Source organism: Felis catus, chromosome C2, assembly GCF_018350175.1.
Source record: "Felis catus isolate Fca126 chromosome C2, F.catus_Fca126_mat1.0, whole genome shotgun sequence".
NCBI lineage: Eukaryota > Metazoa > Chordata > Mammalia > Carnivora > Felidae > Felis > Felis catus.
Window position 1 is genome coordinate 108,179,820 of NC_058376.1, and position 18,476 is coordinate 108,198,295.

General features: G+C 37.2%; 1 protein-coding gene across 7 annotated transcripts in view; it reads right to left on the reverse strand.

Annotated features, from left to right (window-relative positions):
• KCNAB1 (potassium voltage-gated channel subfamily A regulatory beta subunit 1) overlaps positions 1-18,476 on the reverse strand; it is a 419,709-nt gene that overhangs the window by 56,394 nt on the left and 344,839 nt on the right. For 5 of the 7 annotated variants that reach the window (XM_019810528.3, XM_011286073.4, XM_019810529.3 and 2 more), the window contains 2 exons: positions 17,364-17,407; positions 5,650-5,736 (listed from right to left, as the gene is read on the reverse strand). In XM_019810528.3, the coding sequence (XP_019666087.1) occupies positions 5,650-5,736; positions 17,364-17,407 (131 nt within the window). The remainder of the gene's footprint in view (positions 1-5,649; positions 5,737-17,363; positions 17,408-18,476) is intronic. The other 2 variants (XM_019810530.3, XM_019810531.3) reach the window with 1 other exon arrangement.

Below are 18,476 nucleotides of genomic sequence, written 5' to 3' on the forward strand. Positions count from 1 at the left end.
TGAAGCTAACATTGATCTTGCCTCTCTTATGTAAAAAAGATATCCTGTGTTGTTTATGTCTGCATTAACCTGCTAGCAGGAAAAAAATAAATAATTTGAACTGTAATTAGGTTGGGAGTAACATCTAATGACTAAGGGAGTCTGTGAGATTAACTAGTTTTGGCAAAAAGCTCTAAATAAAAGTTAGAGCTCAATTCCAAATGTTTTTTGTTTTTTTTTGTTTTGTTTTGTTTTGTTTTTGTTTTTTTTTTTTACATTTATTTATTTTTGGGACAGAGAGAGACAGAGCATGAACGGGGGAGGGGCAGAGAGAGAGGGAGACACAGAATCGGAAACAGGCTCCAGGCTCTGAGCCATCAGCCCAGAGCCCGACGCGGGGCTCGAACTCACGGACCGTGAGATCGTGACCTGGCTGAAGTCGGACGCTCAACCGACTGTGCCACCCAGGCGCCCCTCAAATGTTTTTTAAATTAAAATATGATTTAATTTAAAAATCATCATATTCTCTCAGATCAACAAATTAATGGGATTTCCTCTTTCCTTTTTAAAAAGCTATGTATACAAAAAGGGGTCCTCTCTCTCTTCTGTTATTCACAAGTAGTACATGATTTGTAGACTCCTCTCCTGCCCTCAGTCATATTCAATCACTTCCTCCCTGGAGCAATGAGAAGAATATAGAGAGACAAATTAGCCTAGCACTTGGGCATGACAGAAAGCCAAACCAAAAAACTCCTAGTGTAGGTCCTCAGACACACAAATGCTCTGTGTCTATCCCTGTCTAGCATGACTCATGTTGGAATGAGCTTTCTTTTGTCTAATAAGCTCAAGAGAAGGTTTTGAAATACATGCAATACATGCTGGGATTTATGGAAATGAGAGAATTAAGAATATGAGTGGCACCGAGCACAAGGAACTGTCAGGGACTCTACTGGTAAGAACACAGCAGCATAAAGAAAGAAGAAATGGGATGTGGGGCTGATTTTTTCTGGGACTGGAGCACATGCCATCGATGCCAGATATCGTAGCAGAGACAGATGGCATGGCAGATGCTGTGAAAGAAAAATGACTTACTACTAGGTGAACCAGAAAAAATAAACAAGAAGGACAGAGGAAAAAGTCCACAAGTTCCCCTCTGTTGTCAGAAACATCTTCCCATGGCTATAAAATATAATCGCATCCCATAGGGTTGCAGATTGCAAAGTAAGTGTCTTACTACTTTCTCCACTGATTGCACATTTGGAATTTACAGCTATTCTTTTGAGAGGACTCACTTTCTGTCTATTGGTTTTTCAAGCAAGAAGCGAAGACAACAACAAATTGGATATATGATGCCTACATATTATGAAGAAGATGCTACTGCTAATCTTTCTTGGCTCAGTTGGTTGCTGTGTGATATGTAGAACCCGGATGAAACTCGTCTTGGTTTATTTTAGAAATGTTCCCAATTAACATCCTTTCAAGGTACAAATCAAAGGGGTTGGTATTTTAATAAATTTTTTAAAAACATGTCTTAGAAAGCTGGGCTGGGCTCTTTCATTACGTCCTTGGGGTTTAAAACAGGTGCCTATAGGGGCGCCTGGGTGGCGCAGTCGGTTAAGCGTCCGACTTCAGCCAGGTCACAATCTCGCGGTCCGTGAGTTCGAGCCCCGCGTCGGGCTCTGGGCTGATGGCTCAGAGCCTGGAGCCTGTTTCCGATTCTGTGTCTCCCTCTCTCTCTCTGCCCCTCCCCTGTTCATGCTCTGTCTCTCTCTGTCCCAAAAATAAACAAACGTTGAAAAAAAAAACAAAAAAAAAACAGGTGCCTATAAAAATCCTGTTAGCATGTGTTGTGGCCCCATGGAGTTCATAGGAATGGTTGAAACCAATAAAAATGATTTTCACATGCTAAGGGTCTAATATGGGATACCCAGACACACACATACAGCACAGTGCCAACATACGTAGATTTAATATAGGAAAATTCATCAATAGGCACTTGGCAACCACTGTTGCATCACTTATATTAGACAGGAATGGAAGCAATCAAGCCTAAAATCGCCAATCTGAGTTGCTGAAATAAAGACAAGTGTGTGAATGATATTAAGGATTTTCTGGCCATTACAAAAAAAAAAAAAAAAGGGCTGGGGACTGGCAGGTATCCAATGATGGTTTTGTCATATTTGCAGAAGAAATTGAATGATTAAAAGACTATAGAGTAACGTTGGCTAACAAAGAACTACTGTGGGGCCTTTAAGGGTAATTTTGATTATATGTAACATTTACTTTCTGTAGTGTTTTTAGAAACACTAATAGCTCTCTAAGGTAGACCCCATTGTATATGTATAACTTTCACTCACACACTTGTAACTTTATAAATCATTGCAAAAATGAATCTTAATAACATGGAAGCCAGAAATAGCTTAGACACCTTCCCTCCCCCCCCCCATTTTTAGGGGAGCAAATGTACCCAAGGCCTCCTGGCAATCCCTATTTCTCATTTTCTTCTTATTTCCTCTTTCTTCTTCCGTTGGCCGGATCAGCCCTGTCCTCTGCTACAGTAAAGTAGAAGACACTACATGCAGAGAATGGGTTTCCAAAGACTAGTATCAAACTGGCATTCCCATCAGGCCCACCTTGGAACAAGTAAGCGTACCAAGTTTGAGGATACACATTTTCTGAAAGCCAGGGAGAAATTATAGGGAAGCTCTTTCAATCTGGAACAAGTCCTACTTGAGGAATTTCTGTGCTACATTCCTACTAAATCCTCCCAGAGAAATAAGCCTCAGAGCCTGAGGGACCAGCTAAGAGTGGATCCCTTCTTGGGGGAGGGTGGGGAGAGCTGACTACATTCCAGCATCAAGTGGTTGATGGCTGCAGGCTACAAAATTCCACGTTCCTTGACCTAATCATCAACAAATGCAAATTTCTGTGGTCTGACATCCTTCCTTAGACTTCTGAACTTGGACATTGACTTGAAAGGAACAATCCAAATGACAGCCCTGCCTTAGTTTAAAGCTAGGTTCTCTTTTCTGTTTATTATGGATCTTTGATAAGAAATACAATTGCTGAGAAGTCTGTTTTGCTTGCTGTTTGCTACGAGCATTGTGAGGCCTTTCCTGAATGTAACCCGCTGTGTAGTAGAATGGGTTGTAAACCTTCCTAAATGTAGTCTGATATGTAATGGAATGAGTGATTGTACATAAACTAACCGGCATTTCTCGCTTCTGTAAACCTGCTTGCTTAGCACATTCCTCACCTACCCTACCCCCTTCCCCCTTCCCCCCTTTTCCTCCTGCGACAAAGCCTTCCCGCCAAAGGACAGACAAAGGACGCCCAATCAGAGAACAACAAATGTCCTTACTTTAAAATCAACTAATCAGGCCCCTCATAATTTGAAACCTCCCCTGTGCTATTTGTCTCTGTCTATAAAAACGCTGTACCAACCCTGATCGTGGCCTCTTGCGTCACCAGCGACGAGTGCGCAGGGGACCAGGTTCGAACCTGCAATAAACGACCCTTGCCGCTTGGCTTTGACTTACGACTCTGGTGGACTTCTGTGGGAGGTTTCGGAACTTCGGGCATTACAGACTCTTGATAAAATGGTTGACAAGATATTCTGCTCTGTGGAATTTTCTATGAGAAACTCAGGGAAAATTAAAATGTTCTCCGATTCTAGCAAAGGCCGGACAATGTTGTAATTACAAATTCTATGGGGTAGCAATCTTGTGTGTTTAATGTTAACACTCTGAAGCTCCCTTCTAAAAAATTTCAACACATAATCAGTGTTCATACTGCAGACACCATTATCATATCGGTATCACATAGCTTAGATCCTAATTGAGAACTTCTCCCTTCTAGAGGTATATAATGCAAATTATAATGTTTTCTGCTTGAGAGACTCCCGCATTCTATCTCTACAATTAGACATGAGGGTGGGGCGGGGACAAAATGGGAAAAAAAAAATCTGAAAAATCCTATACATGATGTAATTTAATTGCAAAGGACTCTTTCCCAAGGAGGAAGACAATGCCACAAGCACTTAAAATGGGAAGCAATTTCAGTTTTTCACAGCCCCCACTAAATAGTATTTTATTTGACACTTTTGTTCATCAGATAGCTTTAGTGTTCTCTTTTTATGTGTCATTGGGAAGAGGGTGACGTCATGTTATCCTTGCGATGAGCACTTCTTACTCTAATAAGATGTTTATGGTTGCTTTAAAACCTCTTTTTTACTTTGATAAAAATATGTATTTCTAGATTATTTCCAGAGATCATTCTTTTTTTTTAATGTTTATTTTTGAGAGAGAGACAGAAAGAGTGAATGTGTATTGGGGTGGGGGGGGGACAGAGAGATAAAGACACAGAATCAAAGTAGGCTCCAGGCTCTGAGCTGTCAGCACAAAGCCCGACAGGGGCTCAAACCCACGAACCGTGAGTTTATGACCTGAGCTGAAGTTGGACACTTAACTGACTGAGCCACCCAGGCATTTATGAATTTCGAACACTGCTATTGCTTTATAATAAACTGATTTTCTCAGAATTAAAAAAGCAGAAAACTCTAGGAGAAAATTAGACGTAAAAATATTTATATTTTAACATTTCTCTGTAGTTGCACAAGAGATAAACGGCAAGGAAAATAATTTCCATGATATTCTTTTGTCAGAAATGCAACCTACCAAAAAACTCAGATATACTTTCGTATGTACAATCATTTGGAACCTCTGTAACTTCTATAACCCTATAGCAAGAATAAACCTTTATAGCACCTGATTTATTCCAAGACCCTGGACTACCTTTTGAATCATCAAGGACAAATTTATCGTCAGTGTAATTTTTTGTTGATTACTATATTCTAAGTCCTTGATACTGTGTAAATGTATGTCATACTGTAAACCTCAAATGACTTTTTGCCCTTTCCCCCCCGAAAATCTTTGTTCTCATTCACCTCAGGTAAGTCGAATCCATGCCTGCAAATCTCAATTAACTAGGACATTGTTATTCATTTGTCCTCCCAAACTATTTTCTTCCTCATTCATCTTAGGTAGGCTCCATAAATAAATGCAAATTGAAGAAAGTTTAGTTTTAGGAACATTTTCAAAGTTTCCTTGGGGAGATGCCTATTGTCTTAAATTAGTTGTAACAGGAAGGCGATCAAATGTTGTAGCTCCTTGAGAATCAAAACCCAAATTGCAATGAAGAGCCTCATTTTGAAGTAGTCATTCTTATAAAACCTCTGTTCATGGCACCACTGAGCACTTGTTACCACAGATTGGAAGCCAATCAGACCCAGTCATTACAAAAGAGAAAGATCATCAAGGGACTTCCTCCAAAATAATGATGGCTGGGTTATAAACTCCCCTTCCAATTAATTTTATTGGTTTAGTTGATGAAATAGCGGAAGGGAAATGAACCTGGAAAAAGTGAGCACTGTACCCGGCAGGAGCCACAGCCCCAATGCCTGGGACTGCGTACAAAATGAATGAAAATGCAGGACGCAGAGCTTTGCTTTGAGGGTAAATACCGAGGCCAAAAGGCATCCCCTGGAAAGGTTTTAATTTTCCATACGCAATCAACTAAGTCCGAATAGATTTCATTTCCTGCCGTTAGTGAAAGAAGTCGTCAAACTAGAATCAATAACTCAAGAGTCACTTATCAAATTTTGTCACTCACCTTCCATGGGGGTGTTACTGTCTGGTCGATTTGCAAAGACTACATCCACATACTCGAGCTGCAGCCTCTGGAGGGAGCCCTTCAATCCTGGGAACAGAGGCAGGAAAAATCCAAAAAATGTAAGTGTAATAAGCACTATTAGAAGTAGTTGAAGTTTGGTTTCCTTTAAAAAATGTACTTAAAAAAAAAAAAAAAAAAGCACTGGGGCACCCGGATGGCTCAGTCTGTTGAGCGTCTGACTCTTGATTTCAGCTCAGGTCATGATCTCACAGTTTGTTAGATCAAGCCCCATGTCGGGCTCTGCACTGACAACATGGAGCTTGCTTGGGATTCTCTCTCTCCCTCTCTCTCTGCCCCTTCCCTGCTCGTGTGCCTGCTCCCTCTCTCCTCTCTCTTTCAGCATAAAAAAATAAACTTAAAAAAAAAAGCACTGAATTAATTTCAAAAAGACATGGAATACAATGAGGTATTAATTGGCCCCTAGAACCTTTAAAAAATATATTGGGGCACCTGGGTGGCTCAGTTGGCTAAGTGTCCGACTCTTGATTTCTGCTCAGGTCATAATGTCACAGTTTATGGGCTAGAGCCCGGCATCAGGCTCTCTGCTGATAGACTGGAGCTTGCTTGAGATTCTCTCTCCCTCTCTCTTTGCCCCTCCCCTGCTCATGTGCACGCTCTCTTGCAAAATAAACAAACATTTAGAATAGATATATAGATATAAAGATATGTATCTCAAAGGCTGACTTTGTCCTTAACAAAGAGGAGTCTTATAACTTTCTCAGTAACTTCAGTACTCCTACCCCACCAGAAAAAAACATACTCAGTAATGATCTTTCATAGTGACTCATCTGTGGCAGCATCTAGAAGCAAAGTTTAGAATAAAAAGTAGCCTACGAGTTTAACTTCTTCTTGAAAAGTGGGATGGGATACATTTATTGCACATCAAAAACATTAAAATGGTATAAATAAGAAATAAGTGACTGCCAAATTAATCTTAATGTACACATGGGTTGTAACAGGAATAAAAAGGATTGGCAAATGAAGGTTTTGCTCAACATTTTACTAAGTGGAACAAAGCTTGAAGAACGTTAAATATAGCTGAGCTCTACCATTTCTATTATTCCCTTTCTTTGGGGAAGAAACAAAAACACAAGAAGCTATAAAGACTTAGGGCATATAAAGGAGAGAGTGAGAGCTTAAAAAAAAATCTGGAACCAATAATCTAAGTTCCAACCTAGCCATTTGGTTACATTCCTGTGACTATGCAGAAAAAAAATTATTTAAATTCAGTAAAATTAATACTTCCCTGAAATAGAATGTATTGTATATAATATTATGCAACCAAAAGGAGGACAGTTCAAGAATCATTTTATCTCATTTCCATGAGACAGAGCATTTCCTTATCAGCCTATTTAATTCCTCAGGAAGACCGGTGGTTTTTCTCTTTTTATTATAGGCATAAAATTAATTGCATGTTAAATGAGGCTCTTATACATTTAAATTTGGCTCATTTAAATTTGATTTTTCAAACTGGTTTACCAGCCAGCCACAATTACTTTTCTGACAGGAAAATGAAGTTGTTGGATATAGTTCCGGAAATATTTTTCATTCATTGAGAAAGGATTGTCTGTGTTGATGGCTTCTTAAAAGAAGGATTGATGAAGAGATTAAGGCAGACAGGTGTTATAAGTTCCAATGCCTGCTCTCAAAAAACTGTAGTGACTTTCAGGCCCAGGGGGTCACCAGCTCTCTCAAGGGGCAGCTTGAAATAAAATCTACCTTAAAAAGCACTATGATATAAGCCACTTTTTAGAAGCAATTATACATATGGAGGAAGTAAGGGAGGACAGGATAACCAAGGGAACAAATAATAGAGCATCACAGGTTGGAAAGGTTGGAAATCTGTGCTCTAGCATGCTGCGTGATTCAACTTGGGTTATTTGACCTTTTTTTGGGGGGGGGGGGTGACTCAGGTCTCTAATCTGCCGCAGAGATAACAATACTTGCTACCTTCAGGATCACTGCTCCAATAAATAAGTGCTTGGTAATAAAACCAGCCGTCAAGCACTTTGTTAGCATAATAGTCTGTAGAAATGTGGTGATTATCACAGTGGTGCTCACATCTGGAAAGGTTCAGAATCAGAGGTGCCAAAGACTAAATGCTAAAGATTTTCGGTGGACCTCCTGGTTCTGGAGGGAGGCATTTAGTGACAGTTCTGGCCCGTGCTTGGCCCTGGAAACAAGCGTCCTCCTTTCTGATAATGGCCCTATCCCTCAGTGTCTCTTCTAAACAGCTCAATGTGGGCAGAGCAACCAGGAGAAAAAGCTACGGCTGGCTTGGCCACTTTGTAGTGCTATGCGATCGGCTGTGACTTGAGTCATTTACTCTCCCATGCCCTAAGCATGTGCTAAATGCCAATTTGATCCTCAAACTGTGCTGGGCTCTGGAGGTATAAAGATGCACGGACACTGTATTTATTTCCAAAGAGCAAGCAGTGCATAGTGAGAGCATCTGTTGGCATGGGTTCATTGCTCAAGGTAATAACGTGTACCCACTAATAACAGCATGCACTTGATATGAAGGTCAGTCTCATTGTATTTGGTCATTCCTCACCTCTCAATTCTTTCTCTGGAAGGCATTTCTTTTTCCTTGATATTTAGGCTGAGATTCAAGTGTATTCATGTGAGAATAAAAGAAATAATGTGCTGCATCACGTCAGTGATCCACCTGAACTCCCACTCTGACTTTGAAGTGAAGTAGGAGGAGATTGTGTCTTTCAGAGATCCTGTCCCCTAACTTCGAAAATGTCAATCATATAAAGTCTTGAAATCCACGGTGTACATTTTTGGGTTTTACTGTCTGTGAGATGGAAAGTCATTGGTAAGGGGCTGGGACATGAGGAAATAGGAGTTAAGCAGGGGAAATGACATTATCAGATCTCCATTTGAGCTGGTCATGGGCCTGCTGAGGACGATCTGTCAGAGGCAAGGGTGAAAGCGGGGAGGGAGGCCAGTGAGCAGGTCACCAAGTCGGTAAGAAGTGTGCAAATTCCGGACAAGTTGTGGAAGTAGCAATAAGAGGACTTGCTGTTGTGCTGGATACAGAGTGTGGAGGTCAAAGAATCAAGGATGACTCTTAGCTTTTTGGCCTGAAAAGTGACGTGACTGTTAGTAAGATGGGGAAGTCAGGGAGAGCAGGTTGGTGGGAGCCGTGGTCTGAGCCACTTAAGTCTGGGCAGCACATCAGTCAAGCACATGGAGCTCTTGGCAGCTGGATGGACCAGCCTGGCAACCAGAGGCCAGGTCTGTGTGCAGGTGAGGCACGGGGTTTGGGATCCAGGGTACTCATTCAGGCTGGCCTGAATGACCTTGCTGATGTCGCTTAGCCTCTTTGGGCCTTTGGTCTCCTCATCTGTCCAAAGACAAAATAGAGTTAAACGACCTTTCTGCTTTAATGCTTCATGTGACTACAAACCAAATCAGGCACTCCTGTCCTTTCCTGTTTGGATGCTCTAATCTTGTAGAAATAAACTATAGCAACATAAAGACATGCTCAACAAATGTCTCCTTGAAAGCTATTTAGGGTTTATCTCTAATAAGCAAATAGTCATGTTCCAGCTGCACTTAGGAAATGTTTGTCGAGCACTGGCTTAGGGCCAGGTATTGTTTTAAGTTTAAGGAGACGTGCAAAAATACGTTAACCTTGGCTGCCGAGGAACATCCGGGCAGCTAATCACAACTTAAGGGAGATAAGTGCACCAGTGCAGTGAATGCACTTACTGAAGGCACTTTTGACTTTAGTCTGTCCCTCAGCACCAACCCAGTGTCTGTGGGAGCAAATATAGGAGAAGCAGGAGAAAACCTCCCTGTCCTGGAGATGTCTACAAGTTAACTGGCAATTCCTCAAAAGTCCACAGGATAGTAAGTTATGTTATATAAAGAAAATACCTTTCAAGTGAGAAAAGAAATCTAAGTTCATTTTCCTTTTAGGTTCTGCAGATTAACAGGAACTCTATGGTTCATAAGGTAAACTTTAATTCAATTCAAGCCTATTTCACAGGCATCTAAAGAAATATGCCCATTCCAGATGTTAAGCAGACTGGCATGGTCAGACATGGATCAGATGTTCAGTGTTGCCCGTTGAACGGTGTAGAATCAAGGAAATCCATAGTTTGGAGATTCTTCAAGGGTTCTACTTGAATATGCTGTGTCCACACACTTGCTTTCCTTTCTAGCTTGAAAAACAAATGTTGCCTTCAACGATGGCCACTCTTTCCCTATATAATTTTCCACCTTCTCGGCAGACCTCTCAGTCATAATTTAAGACATGTCTGTTTATTTTTATAAGGATTGTGCTGTATTAGAATAATCCATGTGGCTGCACCTCGCATTATGAAACATGGTTATCCTGAGTGGGTGATTTCAGTTTAGTATGAACATGGAACACTGGGAAGGAATTTGTGGTGAATCCATCAAGAAATTTAATCTTTAATTGAAAAAGTCATAAGTTATCTTTTTAAAATAAAAGTTCAGATAACTGGGTTTAACACTTGCCATTCATTAAAAAGTTTTAAGCAGTAATTTCTCAGATTATTTTCCTCTTCTACTCCTAAAATAATGATAGTGGGTTTGTGTTTTGAATCTTATAACAAAACTGTCATTCACATGGAGGACAAACATACACTAAGACATAACCTTTGCCTGTAAAAGTATACAGTTTATGTAATCTTACAATTTGACTTACCACACTATCATATTTTTTCATATAAGATACTAAGAAAATTTGATCTGCTAAATTTTAATACTGGCAAAACTTGGGGCTTCAAGAGTGTTTGTGGAAAGGCTGAATGAATAGAATTTCAAAGCTTAATAGCTTGGGATTCTAAATGGCTGTAATAAACCTATTAGTGAAATTTCTACCTTCTTCTTGTGAATCCACGAAGCATGTTGTTCCTAATTGGATTTAAGTGAAGGACCTTGAGCTCACTGAAATGGTCTTTCATATGAATTTTTTAAAAACTGCATTATGTACAAGACAAGTTCATTTTATATACTCTGTAAACCAGCTCAGGTGGCCAAAGTCACCCAGCATTCAAGTGGCCTGAATTGTACATGAATTGAACTTCTGTCTTGTCTTCTAAGAACACTTAAAAATATATATATATATTATATATATTAAAAATGATATTATATATAATATATAATTTATTGTCAGTAATATATAATATATACTATATATAAATTATATAAATATATAAGTATATAAATATTTATATATAAACATATATTTGTATAAATATTTATATATAAATTTATAAGTAAATATATAAATATATATCAATTATATATATATAATTCATTGTCAAGTTAGCTAAGAAACAATATATACAGTGTGCTCTTGGCTTTGGGAGTAGATTCCCATGATTTATCGCTTACATACAACACTCAGTGCTCATCCCAACAAGTGTTCTCCTCAATGCCCATCACCCATTTTCCCCTGCCCTCTGCACCACCCCCCCCATCAACCCTCAGTTTGTTCTCTGTATTTAAGAGTCTCTTAGGTTTTGCCTTCCTCTTTGTTTGAAAGTATTTTTCCCCCTTCCCTTCCCCATGGTCTTCTGTTAAGTTTCTCAAATTCCACATATGAGTGAAAACATATAGTATCTGTTTTTTTCTAACTGACTTGTTTCACTTAGCATAATACTCTCCAGTTCCATCCACGTTGCTGCAAATGGCAAGATTTCATTCCTTCTCATTGTCACATGATATTCCATTGTGTATATAAACCACATCTTCTTTATCCATTCATCAGTTGATGGACATTTGGGCTCAAAGAACACTTTTTAAATTTAATGTGCACATGAATCTCCAATGTTCAATAAAGTCACCTTCATCACAAAACAAATACCAATGAAATCCAAGGATAATGATTTGTAAACCTCTTCAAATTTTATTTGAGGCCTAGGAATCTAATGTCCACTCCCCCCCCCTTTATTTTTCTGCAAAATTCACTCAATTCCCTGATATCAGCCTGCCTAGAAATATCCTTTCAGCTGACTCTTTTGGACTCATGAACATCTTTCTCTTAGGCTGAAACTATGACCTGCAAAATAAACAGTAACAACATACTAATAAATAATCCCAATTCTTTCTCAGTCTCAAAAGTTTGAAATGTGTTAAAGTTTGAATCTGGGTCATTTTGAATTTTCAGCTGAACTGGTTTATCCATCCTGAGAGATTAGTTCCTAAGAGAATTCCTGACTTCTTTAAAGGGACAGAGAATTTAAGGTATTTCTGTTACGTTGTCTGGAGCTTGCAGAAAACTGATTTAAAAAAGAAAATTTTGAAATTATGAACACACTGGTAAATACTGAAGCAATGGAATGCAGTAAAAAGCACAGCAGCTTCCTCCATTCTTTCTTTCCTTGATTTTATATTCTCGTTGATTGCCATCCTGTACCATTTTCTGAATCTCTTTTTTAATCGATTTGAATTAGATTAAAAAGAGAAGAGAAACAAGAACTCTCCAGGCAGCACACTGCTGCCTTGTTTTTCCGCTTAGTACAACAAGCTTACACGAGTTATTTCTCTTTGGGAGGGGGCAGTTATTTCTTATGGACAGGTTTCACAGTAGATGACTCAAGTCACGGGGGCAAGACTAGAGCAGGAATAGTAACAGTTTTAAGAGGCAGGCTGGATTTTACTTTGCAAGGTCAAAGTGGGCATTATGGCCTGAGAAGGGATTTAGTTTGGTTTGGGAATGTGAAAGCTTTCTCTAGTGCTAGAATGTGCTTATTCCTTGTGGCAGCCTTAGAACGTTACTTGGTAAAGGGGGCCCTTAACCATGGTATGAAGATTAACAGTGGCACTGTTAAGAATGATGACGTAATGACAAAAATAACATTTATTAAGTGCTTATTATGTGATGGATATTGTGCTCAATGTGAATTCTCTAAAATCAGTTTCTGTATAGTAATGTTGTAAAGTAGGAATATTTATAGCCCTTTGTATAATCAAGAAGATGGAGGCTTAGTAAGGTTGAATAACTTGCACAAAGTCCCCTAGCTCCTAAATGACATAGTTGAAACTTGAACCACTGTTTGTCTGGTTTCTAAGCCCAATGCTTAGAAATATATTAAAAATTAGTTAGTGAGAAATACCAAACTCATAAAACACTTTGCAAGTGTCATACAAACACTTTGGAAACAACTGAATGATATATTTATTACTGTTAACAAATTTATATATAATTATATATGTATATATGTATATATGTATATATATGTACATATATAATTATATATGTATATAATTATAAATTATATATATTAACTATATACACATGTAATTAATATATAAATTATACATATTAATTATATATGTGTTATTTATATAATATATAAATTTATATATAATTTATATAAATATATAGATTATAAATTTATTTTATATATTTATAATTTTATATAAATATATAATTTTATATAAATATATTATATATGGATTATATAAATTATAAATATATAAAATTTGTATATATATAAATTTGTATGCATATAAATTTATATATATATATATATATTATTATTATTATTATTATATAGATTCTCCAAGATCTGGCTTCAAAAACTTTCTATTTTATTCAATTTTTAATTTTTTAATTTTTATATTTTTAAAGTAATCTCTATATCCAATGTGGAGCTCTAACTCATAATGCTGAGATCAGGAGGGACATACTCTACCGAATGAGCCAGCCAGTCACTCCAAAAGTCTTCTTTTTAAATTAAATGACTGAATACCAAAACTATTTTTTTTCCCCTAGTGGAAGTCTAAGATCTTTCCAAGTAGTTCTCTTTACACATTAATAAAGAACTCCAGTTTCTAAATTGGGATGAATGTCTTTACATTAGATATTATTCTTCAGATTAGGTTCATGGGGAGGGAAAAAACTTTATAATGAAATGAGAGCTTGGAAGAAAATATTTGCAACATATGTAACTGACAGAAGTGAACATTATTAATATACAAAAAGCTCCTAAAAATTATTAAGATCAAGACAAACAACTCAAAAGAAAAATAGCTTAAGAATACGAAAAGTTAATTCTCAGAGAAAGCACAAAATTATAAAAAGTAGCTCAAATTCATTAATAAATAAATGTATAACTAAACAAATAAATCAAATGAACTCATCCATTGGATTGGTATATTCCTTTTTAGAAAATAATTTAAAATACGCATTCTTCTTTGACCTAATAATGCTGTCTCCAGTATCGATCACATTTACATAAGGACAGCCATTTGTATGATATTTTGTAATACTAAAACCAAGAAATAACCTGCAAATCATGTATACATGTGCATGTGTATGTGGGTGTGTATATGTCTAAAATGTATTTTAATTATAGAAAAAAGTAAACTTTTGGTTAATATGTATAGCTTGATTCCATTGGTTTCATACCTATGTTTTTGTATTTATAAGTAAGTGTGGATAGATGGATAGATAGATAGATAGATAGATAGATAGATAGATAGATAAATTTAACTGTGGGAATAAGTTGGGAAGGACAGGTACCAGACTGTCACACTGTGAGATGAGATGAGGTAAGCAAAAGGAGGACTTCTTTATTATTTTTAAAATGGTGAGATTAGAGAGTATTTCATGTTTTTATTGACTTTGGCATCTCATAAATGAAACTAATTATAAAAAGAAGAAAAATCATCTGTCTTAACAATTAATCAGGAACCTAAAGTTATAAAAATCTTGTATTTATATAGCCCCATCTAACATCTTTCTCTTATTGCAAAAGGTAGAAGTGTGACATTTTTTGTAATATATAGACAAACAAGAAATACATAAAAATTCCTCACAATTCTTATAGTCTTCCCAATGAAGTAGAGTAGTAGTGTACCACATAAGAGTTCTAGAAGACTGTACTATTTCCTGTTCATTTCCAGGCTCTACAAAGTTTTTAGTACAAGTACAAAAGCAATGCCTCTCTGAATCAGTTACAAATCCCATTACAAATGCACTGAAAATAATAAAGTATCTAGGAATAAAGTTAACTAAGGAGGTAAAGACCTATGCTCCAAAAACCATAATACATGATGAAAAAAACTGAAGATGACACAAACAAATGTAAACATACTGCATACTCAGTAATTGGGAGAAAAATTTTGTTAAAATGTCTACACTACCAAAGCAATCTATACATTAATGCAATCCCTATCAAAATACCAACTGCATTTTTCACAGAACTAGAACAAATAATCCTAAAGCTTGTATGGACCCACTGAAGATCCTGAATAGCCAAAGTCGTCTTGAAAGAGAAGGACAAACTGGAGGTATCACAATCCCAGATTTCAAGATATACTACAAAGCTGTAGTAATCAAAACAGTATGGTACTGATACAAAAATAGACATGGATATCAATAGAACAAAATAGAGAGCCCAGAAATAATTCCATGAATATATGGTCAATTAATCTATGACAAAGGAGGCAAGAATACGCAATGGAAAAAAGATAGTCTCTTAGACAAATGTCCAGTTTGGGAAAACTGGACAGCTACATATGAAGGAACGAAATTGGACTTTCTTACACAATAACAAACTCAAAATGAATTAAAGACCTAAATGTGAGCCCTGAAAGTATAAAATGCTTAGAAGAACACGTAGGCAGTAATCAGTAATCTCTTTGACATCCGCCACAGAAACATTTTTCTACAGATGTCACCTTTGACAAAGGAAACAAAAGCAAAAATAAACTATTAGGACCACCCCAAAATAAAAAGCTTTTGTACAGCGAAAAAACCGCCAACAAAACAAAAGACAACTCTCTAGATGGGAGGAGATATTTGCAAATGATATATCCAATAAGGGGTTAATAGCCAAAATATATAAAGAATTTATACAATTCAACACCAAATAAGACAAATATTCCAACTCAAAAATGGGCAGAAGACATGAACAGACATTTCCCCAAAGAATATATGTAGATGGCCAACAGGCACACGAAAAAATGCTCAACATCACTCATCAACAAGGAAATGCAAATCAAAGTCACAATGAGATACCACCTCATACCTGTCAGAATGGCTAAAATCAACAACACAAGAAACAACAGGCATTGCCCAGGATGTGAAGAAAGGGGAACCCTCTTGCACTGTTGGTGGGAATGCAAACTGGTGCAGCCACTCTGGAAAACAGCATGGAGGTTCCTCAAAGAATTAAAAATAGAATTACCATATCATCTAGTAATTCTACTCCCGGGTATTCACCCAAAGAATACAAAAACACTCATTTGAAAAGATACATGCACCGCTATGTTTATTGCAGCATAATTTACAATAGCCACCATATGGAAGCTCTCTGAGTATTCCTCCATAGATGAATGGATTAAGGAGAGGCTGCATATATATATATATATACATATATATATATATATATATATATATATATATATATATATATACCATACACACACAATAGAACACTACACAGCTATGAAGAAAGAATGAAATCTTGCCATTTGCAACATGAATGGATCTAGAGGGCATCACGCTATGTGAAATAAGTCGGTCAGGGAAAGATGAATACCATACGATTTCATTCGTATGTGGAATTTAAGAAACAAAACAAATGTACACAGAAAGGCAAACCAAGAGACACACTCTTAAATATAGGGAACAAACTGGTGGTTACTAGAGGACAGGTGGGTGGAGGGATAGGTAAAATAGGCGAAGGGAATTAAGAATACACTTATCGTGATAAGCACCAAGTCATGTATGGGATTGCTGAATCACTATACTGTACATCTGAAACCAATATAACACTGTATGCTAATTGAATTGTAATTAAAAACATAAAAATTTAAACCAAGGTAAAACTATCATCGCCTTAGCATATATCCACCCAAAACCTAGTATGTAGATATTCACAGTATTATTCGTAAGTCAAAAAATGAAAACAACCCAAATGTACATCAACATGAATGGATGTAACAAAATGATGAATGGATAAACAAAATGGGGTCTATCCATACAATGGAATTTTATTTGGCAGTAAAAATGATACGTTATGATACATGTTACAACATGAACATTATGCTAAGTGAAAAAAGCTAGTCACAAACTATTACACATTATATGATCTCATTCATATAAAATATCGAGAATTGGCAAATTTATAGAGACAAAAGTAGATTAGTGGTTACTTGGGGCTGTGGAGGAGGGTAGAGAGAGGGTGGGAACTGACTGCAAGTGGGTACTAGGAATTAGGAAATTTTTTAAATTGAATTTACAGTGATGATCACACAACTCTGTTATGCTCAGAACCAGTGAATTGTACACTTTAAATGGGTGGACTTTTATGTTATATAAATTATATCTCAATTAAAACCTTTTAGAAAGTCTTAGGGAAGTTTTTTATTAATGTCAGCCTGGCTGTAAGGGAGAAGAGTTCTAGAAAATTTGCCCTTTTTCTTTGTGTTCTATTGTCTTCTCTGTATCACCACACTCCTACATTAAACCCCAGAGAGATTGTGGTTGATTATGATTCTTTTTATGGAAATTCCTCCCCCCCCCACCCCCCCCACCCCCCCCCCCCACCTCCCCACTCCCCACCCCCCGCCGCAATGGGTTTTGAACCCTTTTGGTTGATACCTTTCTGGAATCAGCAGCCCACAAATGAAGATAAAATGGAAGCAGCTGTACCTACCTTCGATAATATGTTTTCTTGACAGCCCTCTTTCCGTTTCAGCTCTAACAAGAAAGAAAAGCAAATGACTTTGAGTGGGGGTGTGCTTTCTCTTTCAAATTACTGTTTCAAAAGTACAGAGGAATACTCATTCTAGATTGAATTGCTAATTTTATACCCTGTTCTTGGCAAATTCTGTACCGCAGGCTGAGGAGAGAAGGCTGGTGGGCAACACACTGAGCCCCTTTTCTTTGGAGATCCAGGTGATGAATTAACCATGACGCTCATCACACAATATTAATAACTCAGCCATACACACCCCATCCACATATAACGTGACACACAGCTCAGCCTTCCTACCTTGTTCTTAATCAATCCCCCCCAAAAAAACACCTTGACATAAGTTTGTGAGCTACTGATAACATTAGCTTTTCTGAGAAGGTAAGCAAATTTGGAAGTGCCTTTTGACTTTCAAAAGAAATCTAATTACTTTCTGTTAAAATGTGACGCAAGTCTTTCTTACATCAGTATCCTAAGAAGACAAACATTTAACCAGGACTTTTGTCTTCTCAGACAAGCTTCAAGATCTGGCCAATTAGAAAGAAATATGGTCCTTGTGTTTCAAAGTATTCATGAAGTGTTTCTTCAACGTCAATACCTTTGGCATCCTCTTTTTAAAACACAGTAGTTTACTCTTTGCCTTTGGTGATGTTTTATCTTCTATAAAAACATTGACTATTATTGTAGGTAGTACTCTACTACGTAATGGCTCTTGCAGATTATCTTCCTCTCTGTTTCTTTCTAAAGCATAGGCAAGGTTTTAAGTACTAAAACCTCTGCACTAAGCAATAGCTACACGAATCAGGGCACAGACAATGTATATCTGTATTTCTCATGGGCACCATGTTGCTTTATTTTTATACAGGTTCCGGTAGTAATAAAAATCTAAATTCCATCTTTCTGTCTTCATAGTCATCATAAACAGACTCAAAAACAGTAATAAAATATGACTGTGTGTGTGTACACATACACATTTTGATTAGAAGACTCCAAAGGAGAGGTCCTCTGTCTCCAATTTTAACTATTCCCTCTCAATTATAGGCAGGCAAATAAGATTTGGTTGGTTTGTGTTTG